The sequence below is a fragment of the Apaloderma vittatum genome, unplaced genomic scaffold (assembly GCF_000703405.1).
Source record: "Apaloderma vittatum isolate BGI_N311 unplaced genomic scaffold, ASM70340v1 scaffold21344, whole genome shotgun sequence".
Lineage (NCBI taxonomy): Eukaryota > Metazoa > Chordata > Aves > Trogoniformes > Trogonidae > Apaloderma > Apaloderma vittatum.
In genome coordinates this window covers 7,644-19,033 of record NW_009713478.1, presented here as the reverse complement: position 1 = coordinate 19,033, position 11,390 = coordinate 7,644, and the positions used below count along the sequence as shown (strand labels likewise).

The 11,390-nt window shown below is 36.0% G+C and overlaps 1 protein-coding gene across 1 annotated transcript; it reads left to right on the top strand.

Annotated features, from left to right (window-relative positions):
- The first annotated feature begins 1,891 nt into the window (after positions 1-1,891).
- On the top strand, positions 1,892-6,221 carry LOC104273174 (armadillo repeat-containing protein 1-like). The gene is made up of 2 exons (XM_009868409.1): positions 1,892-2,053; positions 6,126-6,221. The coding sequence occupies exons 1-2, from the start codon at positions 1,892-1,894 to the stop codon at positions 6,219-6,221; spliced, it is 258 nt and encodes an 85-aa protein (XP_009866711.1).
- Positions 6,222-11,390: the final 5,169 nt, after the last annotated feature.

The following is an 11,390-nucleotide window of genomic DNA, read 5'->3' as shown; positions in this document are numbered from 1 at the left end:
GCAAGGAGGAGAAAGGAGCCGGCCCCTGACTGATTTCTCTGCGAGGCCCGTGAATTCTTGATGACTTCTTAAAACTTTTAAAACAGCTTAATTGTCGTTTTCGTTAAAAAAATGCCGGGGGACCTAGTTCCCGTAAAATTGGTTGTTATAGGTGGTGGAGAAGGTAGGGACTGAAGTTTGCTCCTCAGTTGTGGCTGAGGAGAGAGGGAGAAGGGTCTGGGGTGGACACGAGCGTAGCCTAGTGGGATAGGGGGAGGGTAAAGCTTGACTTTGTGCTTTTTCCTGAGATTAGAAGGGAAAATGCAAGAGGTGATCAGCATGGATAGAGTTGTATGAATTATCTGGTGCTTGGTACGCAGAACTAGAAGTCAAGAGATCTTGGTTAGCATCATCTCCACAACTGACTTGATTTTTTAAGTTTTGAGTAAGTTCCTTTGCCAAGTATGAAAAATAATTGGTAATGCTTAGTAGAGATTTTGTTTGTTTGTTTTGTTTAGAGTTGCATGCTTTGGAAATATATTGTTTATTGGTCGAGCTGCTGTACTTCCCAGCTGGTCTCATTTGGCCTTGTGATAGTCCAGAAAAATAATCTGGAGACTAGCCATTGGCACGTTCTTTTCACATTAGCACTGTCTTTCTTGAGGAAAGAATGAGTGACTTATGAGATTAACAGCATTTTTTTCTATGTGAAAATGTCAGAAATTATCATCACCAAAACGCATATTTTTGGTTTGTTGGTTTTGATGAGCATGAATTAATTTGTGTTGCTGAAAGACTTATCTTCAGTAAGGGAACAAAGAGTTTATACAATATTATTTGTTTGGGAAATTATATTAAAAGAATGTGACGACTTACAAATTTAATTTGTCTTAATTTTTCTAAATTTATGTGGGGGAAAAATGAGAGAACACTAACTATGTATTTGCTTACACATTTGTGCCTTAAGAAAAGTTACTTGCGTGACTTAATACTGGCAACACCAGGACAACAGTTAGCATTTAGTAGGAGATGATCAATCTTTTGAAGGAAGCTATTTCTTTGCACTAAGATGTAGCATTTTCTCTGAGTAAACTTACACTTTTGTTGCCTATTAAGTAGTTATTCCTTATTAAACAACTCTGGAATCTGATACATGTCTCCTTTGAAATGTGTGTCCTTTGAAATGTGTCTCCTTTGAAACTGATAGGGTGGCTTGGACTTCAGCTGGAGCTAGACATGACCTATTTTCCTTTTTATTGAGAAGGTACTAGTGAAAAGAAAAAAAACCCACCAAAATCCACCCTCTAAAACCATCTTAGCCTTTTTGAATGAGTATGGCATTATGCCGGTTATTTGATATATAGATCCTGTTTAAAACTTGATGTTTGCTAGTTTTGATGCAGTGCTAATTGTTTTGCAGTCTTTTCTGGTTTATTTTTTGTGTAAAATTTGATTGTTGCTAATGGTATCCTGAAAATACATATTTTGATTTTACAGCGGTTTAGAGGAGGGTGGCTCTGGACATACAGGTTGCATTGTGAGAAAACTATGGAATTCTTGGAAATATTTGTCAGTAATGGAATAAAACCAACAGAAACATGTTCCTGTAAAGGCTGACTGGTCTGAAATTATATGTAGGAAACAAATCAAAATCTTATTAACCAAACCTACCTGCTGTCTGCATAGAAAGTTTAGATTTCCAGTTTACAAATTTGAGTTCCACATCCTTATCAATTCCATCCACACTGGATGTTTTTTTTCTACTTTTATGCTTAAAACAAATCAGTGCCTTTGTGCTTTTGTGTTACTTGTGTTTTAATTGACAATAAATGCTGTGGTATTAGTAATAGAGGTTATTATTTTATTTCAGCAGGTATTTTGTATGCATGGTGCAGCAAAAATGAATTCTACTATGAGTGAGGAGCCTGATGCACTATCTGTAGTTAACCAACTTCGAGATCTAGCAGCTGACCCATTGAACAGACGGGCCATTGTTCAGGATCAAGGATGTCTGCCAGGTCTCATTCTGTTTTTGGACCATCCTAACCCTCCAGTTGTTCATTCAGCTTTACTAGTAAGTATTCTGGAGATATATTTGTATGTCACTAGGACATTTTGTAACTTTGATACATTTTTTTAACAAGTAAAATATAAAAAATGAAATCTGGTTTTATGTTACGTTGATATTCGTTATACGAAGGATTTGGGGTTTTTTTTAAACATTAACTTCAAAAACTGTTTAACAATGACACATTATTCCAGGGGAATTTATGGTTTTTGGAGACTTTTTACTTTGCATTTTTTTCCCTAATACAGCTATTCACTTTTTGTGTGGAGGAAGGTAAGCACCCTTGAATCTCTTTCTTAAGATGAAGTCATGAAGCTTGGTAAATACACACATTGATTTGACATTCATATTGTAAGAGTAAAAATCATAGAATACTTTAAGTTAGAAATGACCTCCAGAGGTGATGTAGTCTTATGCTATGCTCAAATTAAGTGTGCTCAGTTCGTGGCTCAGGGTTGTGTCTGCTTGCTTCTTGAACACCTTGAAAAAACAGAGATTCCATATTGTCTCTGACATCCTTTTTCAGCGTTTAACCACGCTAATGGTATTAAAAAGAAGGAAACAAACCACCCCCCTCAAAAAAAAAACCCTAGCAAAACTCAAACCCTCCCCCAGCCTAAAATCTGTTAATGTCCAGTATAACTGTTCTGGGTTTTGTCTGTTTCTGCTCGTTCTAAAGCACAATTGCTAAAGTCCTGTTTTCTCATCCTGAATCTAAATACTAACTTAGTTTGGTTTTTGCTTAGAAATAGGACAAATGAAAATCGTGATTTTGTTAAAAGTCTAATTTGATTTTTTTCCAAAATGATTTTATGTTACTAAAATTTCTGTGGTGCTCTTTTTTTCATTTTCTATGTCATTATTGAATTCTAAACATTATGAAACTAAGGGCAAGCTCTGGCCTTTACATAGGAGTATACATAATTCTTTTTACCATTACAACTGATCTGTACCATAACTGTGTATTTTTCACTTATTCTGCTTTCATAGTAGGTATTAGTGGCCTTCTTGGAATTACTTCAGTGTTTCTGATGCTCATCTTGCCTTAGGGAATGGAGTCCCATAATCCAGGAGACTTGGATTGTCATGATAATTGGTTTTTAAGTTAGCCTCTCCATAGTATTTGTCAGAGTGTAATGTTCTTCACTGGAAGAACTCTGAGTTTACAGTTGTTGGGGAATATGTTGCATGGGTTTACTTTCTAGTGCAATTTCCTTAGGTTATAGTCTTGAAAGAGGATCTTGTCTAGATGCTTCATTCTCCTTTTCTGTCCTTCTTTTGTTACTTTGGGCTGCTGTGCTCACTCCCTGCACAAGATCTGGTAATCAGTCTGTGATCACGTTACAAAAATTAACTCTGTATAAAAAGGACTGAATCTGTCAGATTGGCCAGGGTTAGTCCAGTGTGCAGTTTGGTTCCACAGTCCCATATATTCTTCAAATGGGTTCTAAGGACATGGGTGGGAATGGGGGAACAGCTGTGTTATTCCACTTAGTGGTAACCTACAGGTAGGGTGTGTTAAGAATCGGGATTTAGAGGAGACCATTCTATATCCCAGGGCCCTGCCTGCAGCCAGAAGTGTAGTTTACTGTGAAAACATGTTTTTATCTGCTGCTTAGACTCTGTATGTTCATGAGTTCTAGAAGCTCTTAGGTTCTGTAGCTTTTAATGTCTTTGCTCATTTAGTTTCGATTTTTGATATTTTATCATTCCCAAAAGTCTTTTTGGTTTGCTTTTGTTTTTCTAGCCATCCCATTGGTCAAAAAACGCTTTCCTTTGAATGGGAATCACTAAATCTAATGACTTGTTATTGAGTTTGCCCCTAACAAAGGGTTGTACAGCACTGACCCTAAATTTCTTATGGTGTTGTTCTGTGATTCCCATAGCTGAAATCATAAATATTCTGTATTTATCATAATAGTTCCCTGTTTATCTTTTTGGTATGTTGTAGGGTATTTCAGGGAGGGTATTTTCCTCCCTGTATGCAGTTTCAGTTAGTCTTTTCTTCTATCTGATCAAGAAGGGGTATGTTTTTCTGTAGTTTTCTCTAGGTTTGATTCTATGAATTCTTTACAGTGCACTTCAAATGAAAAAATATTTGAATATTTAAAAAAAAAAAAATCAGAAGTAACCCAGACAATACTACTTCCCCCCACCCTCTTAAAATTGGACTAAAATTTTAAAAAATAGGACTCTGAAGTTAAGAAACTATATTAACGTTTCATGTGTAAACCACCAGTGGTGTTTTTTATTATTGACAACAGTGCATTTTTATATTCAACTATGGAGATAGTCCTGTAGATTATGATGAAACTGCTTGTATGCTTAAAGCTAAGGTAGATAAGTGTTCTGCTGAATGGAGCCTAAGCCAGAGTCCACAACAGCAACCTTCCTTATGCCTCCGGTAGACTGCAGTTTAATTAGCATAGATGATCTCACTTCTTTGAAGGTGCAGACCATTACATCAACCGTGGCAGCCAGAGGGAATAGGACTTCCTGGTGTTGAAAGCTCAGGTCACTTAAACTGTTTTTCTTTGTCCAACACATCGTTGCATCCTTACTAAATTGCATGAACAGAGACTAGTAAAAATGAGAAACCTTTTCTGGCAGGAAAGATGCTGATTTTCATGCCAAGAAATGTAGTTCAGAGCTATCATTTAGGTATTTCCCTGTAGTTAAAAAGTAAGAAAATAAATGCATATACAACACTTATAAACTGCAATTAGTGATACTGATCCACATCAGGAAGTAGCAAAAATCACTTTTAGAGTTTTTATTGTGCCAGACAGCAGCCAGATTTTTTCAAAAGGCAATTTTACCTTATGCATGCTGCAGATCATTAGGAAAAAAACTCAGAGAATTAATTCTCTATCTCTGAAGGGATTAAGGAGCGTGTTATTTTTAAAGCTGCTATTGAGCAGCATAGCTATTATGTGGCTATATTTAAAGAACTGGTGCCTTCTAAACCTTGCTATCACAAAACCCGTTTTATAAACCACCGTATTTGTGCCTTACAGGGTTTTGCAAGTGCAGGTCTCATACCTGCATCAATAAAACACTGTTTAAAGCACAATGCACAGTACACCTTTGGAGGTTCCTTCTAAGAACATTTTGCCAGCGCTGACTATAGAGGGATGTCTCCTGAAAGGAAGGACTGCCATTTTAATTGAAGAGTCTTAAGAGGTTCATGCAAATACACAGTTGCTGAGTAGAGTCAGCAATGTGAAGTTGTGCAAACAAGTCTAGGTTGGAAGACAAATAAACAAAACCTTGCACAACAAATAAGTGTAAATTCTCTGTTTAGATAACAGTAACCTAGGCAGCTTGCTGCTGCTTCTATACTTACCCCTGCATGAAGTGATGAATATTGTAATTGGTCTTCATAGACTTCTTTCTGTGGACAGTAGAAACTTGGTTGTAGTGGTGAGTTTTCTAGTACTGGGAGAGCCCATAGAAGTGATGGAAATTATACCAAAAAGCATAGTGTGTAACAATTACTTTAGATCTCCAGTCACATAAATGTTTGTCAGAAGGGACTTCTGGAAGTCATTCACTTCAGCTTCCTGCTTGAATTGAGACTGTCACCAACACTCGATCAGGTCAGTCGTAGCTTTGTCTCGTTGATTCTGCAGTTCCGCTAGGTCACCTGTTCTAGTGTTGAACTACCTTCACTGTGAAAAAACTCTCTGTAATACCCCATTAGAACTTTCCAAGCTGCAGTTTGTGGCTGCTCCTTCCTGTTGTTACGTTGTCTGCTGCTGTAGAGGAAAGTTTGGCTTGATCATCTTCTTAAAGGCTTTTTGAGTAGTTGTAGACAGCTGTTAGCTTGTCCCTTAGCCTCTGTTAGCCAGTATAAACAAACTCAGTCTCTCAACCTTTTCTCATAGATTAGATATTCTGTGCTTTCTGTGTTTTTGTAAGAATAAAACAATTTTTTTTAATGTTCACAGTAGGTGATAATATTCTTTATCTTTTTAGTAGAATTCACATTGTGAATGTTTTGCAGATGTACACTAATAAAAATGAATAAAAATTTACTGGGCATGTTGCTGATGTGCTGTGGTCCTCTTTCTTCTAGGCTCTCCGCTATTTGGCAGAGTGCCGTGCCAACAGAGAAAAGATGAAAAGTGAATTGGGCATGATGCTCAGCTTACAGAATGTAATACAAAAGTAAGTTGATGACGGGTTGTTGGATCCAAGGACAATGTAAACATAACATTCTGATGCAGAGTGAAACTTTGACTATGAATCTGTATAATGAATTTTTAATACTGCGTTCCTCCTTGTTGAAGTTACGTGGCTGCAGGCAATTAATGGTTTTAATTTTACAGTAAAGCAAAACTAATTAGACAGTAGTCTACAATAAATATTCATCAGATTTCTTGCCCTTGTTACAGGTAACTAATTTTGTCTCTTCCTTTTAGGTTCTCTTGTGATCCCTCTCATCATTGTATACAGGTGCCTTGCACTAGTGCATTTAATGAAAATGGTTGGCATCTGCTGTGTTTATTCCTTGACTCCCACCTTTGGGAAGGGAAATTTTATATGCAATGTTTTTGTTTTGATGTATTTTTGAAGGTATGTACCTGTAGTTCTGTGTTGAGGAAACGTCTTGCAGATGGAGTAGAAGTTAGTGAGGTCTATTCCTTTCACAGTGTATCAACTGAGTTGTCTCTTAAAATTATACAACTGTTGGATTTTAATGCTGCTAACTCTTGAGTCTTGAATACTGGAAGATGTGTGGGTGTAGACACTGGAGAAGATACACACGTGCACTTACCAATATAAATGAATATGATGAACTAAGATGAATCATTATTAGCAAAAAAAAAAAAAAGCCCCAACCTCCTTCAAAGGTTAGTCTGTCCTAGCAAAAATTAATCTGTTATCAAAAGGTGATTGCACACGGTTTCGTAGCTCTGGTTAAGTGAACTCCTCCGATGTGAAAGACTATTCCACGAGGGAGGAGAAAAGCCATACTGCTCTACTGAGATATGTCTCAGATGAATGTTTACAATGATTATTTAGAAAAGGATGAAACAGAACTAAAATTGTATATTAAAGATTCAAGTGGAAAGCTTTTACATCTTTAATATGTTAGTTGAATCTCTAATGTATCAGTTGTGGTATAAGTTACAAGTTTCTTTTCGATAAAACCCAGGGGCAGACTTGGCTAGTTTCTTCATCTTATAGCCCCTCCAGTTTTGGTGATGTATCTTTTGCTGTTACCTCCATCTCTGACACGACTTATCTAAAGGTGTGAATCTGAAGAACTGGAGGCGAAATTCTGTAGTGTTCACAAATCATATGTGATAAGTGATCTAAGAAAGATTAAAACTGTTTACCCTTAATTACTTCACTAATTCTGCTGAAATTAACAAGATTGTGTATTGGTATGAAAATCAGCTTTATGCCTAAGTATTATCTTTTTATTCACCCAAAACACAAGGATTTAAAACAAATCAGAGAATCATTTAGTTTAGAAAAGACCTTTAAGATCAAGTCCAGCTGTTAACTTAGCAATGCCAGGTCCACCACTAAACCATGTCCGTAAGCACCACATCTACACCTATGTCTTAAATAGGACAATGAACTAAATGACTAGAATTCAGAAAAGAGTATTTCTCTTTTTTTTTAAATAATGTTATTATGATACCTTTTTTAAATTATAACTTTTTTTAGTAGGATGTATGGAGAAAAAAATGGAATTAACTCCTACAGTATTCCCATTTTTAAAGACAAGCATAATTAAGGTAAAATACAGGAATGGTTGCTACTTTTATAATAATAAGCCCTGAAATGTTTTGGTGATAACAGAAGCATGTATTGCAGAAGAATGTCGTTTTAACATAGATTACATGTCTATTTAGAGCACAAAGACATTCTTAAGAAGTTGTAGAGTGGGGAGTGGTAGTTTGTTATCAGTCTTTGCAGCTTACAAATATTACTTGTGAAACAGTCATAATTAAAACTTTTAAAGAGTTTTATGGAAATCTCTCCAACAACATTTTTTTCCTACATTTTAATTTCAAGAACCAAAAGAGTGTGAAGTTCAGAAACATGCAGAAAAGGAGAGATAAGTCAGTAAAAACTGGAAATCTTGTAGGTGTTCTTTTTTTCTAGAAAACTCTTTGGCAAGAGTAAGAACATACATTTGATTTGTATGCTTGTAGCATTTGGAAAGTGTGATATCATGAAAATTTAAATACATAGCATCTTCAAACACAAGACTTTGTCATGTGTTTGTCAGGATTTTGGGCTTCAATGTTGACAGGAAATGCTGAAGCTAAGTTTTATATTGCCTGCAGAAATATGGAGAAAGATGGTAGAAAAGTGCTGAGAAGATAGATGCAGATTTATTTTTGTCACAAAACCCCAATAATTTGGGGTTGTGTCTTTTTTTGTTAGAAAATCTGTAGGGGAGAAAACAAGGTCTCTAGCTTCTTCAGATTTCCTTTACAAAATACAGTTTCTAGTTTTTAAAATGATTTCAGTTTACCAGAAGATGTTTTAGTCCTTTGCACTGAAACTAAACCTTAATAAATGCAGTAGTAAGTGCCTTGGTCTTAATGACTTTATGCTGTGCATTCCAGTGTACTTTCCAGAATCTGCTTATCTAGCTCATCTCTCTACCTAAAATATTTTGATTATTTCCACAACTTAATTTGAGTTTTAGATTTATTTTTTTGTGATGTGTTATAAAAATACAAGCAAGTCATACAAAGAAGTATGAACTCCTGACAGTACTTTACTTTTCCAGTTATTGCACAGTTCTTTCAAGCAAGACTTTTTGCACTTGACAAGTTAAGCACATCCTGTGGGCTGAATCTTTCCCTTTCATCAAGGATTTTGTAACTCTCACTGTTCACTTTCACTGACTTCTTAACCAAATAATATCCCGTGGCTTTCCCTATTCAGTACTGAATTGTGCAAACTGTATTCTGCCACTGATAAAGCCATGTTATGGCTTTTCAAGCAATGAAATGGAACTCGTACCCACAGAGGCAAGTCACAGACTGAATATTTGTTATGTTTCGGTCTTAAGTTGATGTTTGGCAGTGCTGAACTGACACTGTGCTTAGGAAGTCAAGAGTTTATTTAGATTCCTAGTTCTCTTTAGCTTTCAGTTACATAAATCCTGAAATTTGAAGGCTTTTCTCGTCAGGTAAATGTCTTTTTATAAGCCTTGAAGGTTAGAGACCTCAAGATGAGGAATCTCTTATTGTAACCTGCCTACAGCTAACCAGTCTAACAGATCTTTAAATGGTCAATGCCATCAATGGAAAATAGTTGGAGTTGATCGGCTACTTAGGATTTCTTGTAATAAATAGTACCTGGGAACCTCGGGCACAGGCCAAAACCCTTTTGTTGCGGGCAGTACACAACTAACGGAGGAAGAATATAACACTCGTTTGAACTCATTGTCATTAAGGTAAAGTACTATCTCCTTCATAAGACTACTGAGGATGAGAGTTGAAATTAAGTGCCACCTGTTCATCCAGCCATAAGCAGTAACTTGTACTCCTTCCTGCATCTTGGAAAATGGGTAGGAAATATTTGAGAGACATCCGAATATAACTGTAGTTCTTCATGTCTTGTTTGGCTATTAGGAAGAATTTATTTACCAAAAGGGTTATCAGGCATTGGAAAGGGATTCCCAGGGCAGTGGTGGAGTCTCCATCCCTGGAGATATTTGAGAGTAGGATAGATTGAGTGCTTAGGGATGTGGTTTAGTCGGGACCTTGTCAGGATTAGATTAATGGTTGGACTTGATGACCTTAAAGATCTTTTCTAATCTATGCAATTCTGTGATTCCATTTCATGACTTATCAGTCCCCTAGTACTATCTGATCAGCTTTTTGGTATTTGCTCGTAATAAGCATTATACCTCATTTTTTAAAATACGCTGCTTAAAATGAATGGTCACACTACTCCTTAGTTGATGCTATATTTCACGTAAGGAACAAAGGATGGGTGTTAGGCTCACCGTGACAGTGATTTTCAGGATGTATGAACACCATTTTTTGCTAACAGAAGAGTAACAGGTTTTACATGTAGAGACTGGAGATTATAGGCTCTAGAGCAGAAATATGAAATTTTAGCTCTGAGGAGTACAAAATAAAAATTTGAAGGCAGTGAGATTTATATATTTAGGATTTTTTTTCAGACTGAACTTGATTTGGAACGTGTATGACTTTGAGATACTTCATATGAAAGGCTTTATACACTTCCACATTTTCTAGGACATGAGAAGCTGTTCAATTTTCACAAAATACTTCCAAACATACTTCAAATATAAAAATTTCTATTCCTCTGTTCTGTACTTCCTGATTTTTTTCTTAGCAGGGGGGATGTCTTTTGTGTTCATCGACATCTGCTTATTTTTAAGTGAAGCTTTGTGCTTTCCACATTATAGGCTAGGAGTAGTAACTTCACTGGAGAGAAATCGGACCTTTAAATGCCTGCCTGCAGGTTTCCAAACTTCTCGGTTTTTATGGCTTGTAACTGCTTCATTGCTACTACAAAAATGTTTCGCTCCCTCACCAGGTGACTTGAGTACCTGTAAGTGTGTGTGTGGAAATGCTTGCCTAAATAGGTAAAAAGGAGAGGAATAATTGAGACTCAATGGATCATGGTGTTCCACTGTATTCCAGGAGTCATCAGCATTTGTTTAATATTGGAAACTGGTTTAGCTGCTGGCTTTATGAATTGCATGGAGGACTTAATGTGTCCGTATGGACTTTATAAAATGTTATTAGCAGCTTCTAGAGTGAAAATTAATTAGGATTTATAGCCTACAAGGAAGTAGACTAATTTGTCTTCAGAGCAAAAGTGACTTTTGATGGACAGTAAAGGTCAAAGTTCATAATTTTTTGTAATCTTTATGAGCAGCATAATGGTACTGTTTAAATATAACTAACATGTATTTTTTTAAAAAAACAACTGATGAAGAATCAATATACTGGATAACTCTTATTATGGAATGGCAAATTAGTGAGAGTAAAATTCCAATTACTTAGCTAAAAGAGCTTTTCAAGATAGCCCTCCTTTGCCAGGGTGTCAGATTTAACAAGCTGAACTAAATCCAGTGCATTAATCAGCTCTTCCAATTTATTACTTGCCTAAGAAGATTAGGGCAATTAATATGTGTTTAATTAGAGTCCCTTGCAGATCTGGTAAAATACATGCAGTCTATAATTGCTGACTTCTGACTCAATTTTAATTTTTGGTAGTCTTAATTACCTATATTTTAAAAAAAATTAATTATTCATTGAAACAGAGTTTAAATTTAATTTGACAAAAAAAAAAACCCTAAATATTTCAGGTAGTATTTGCTGAAACT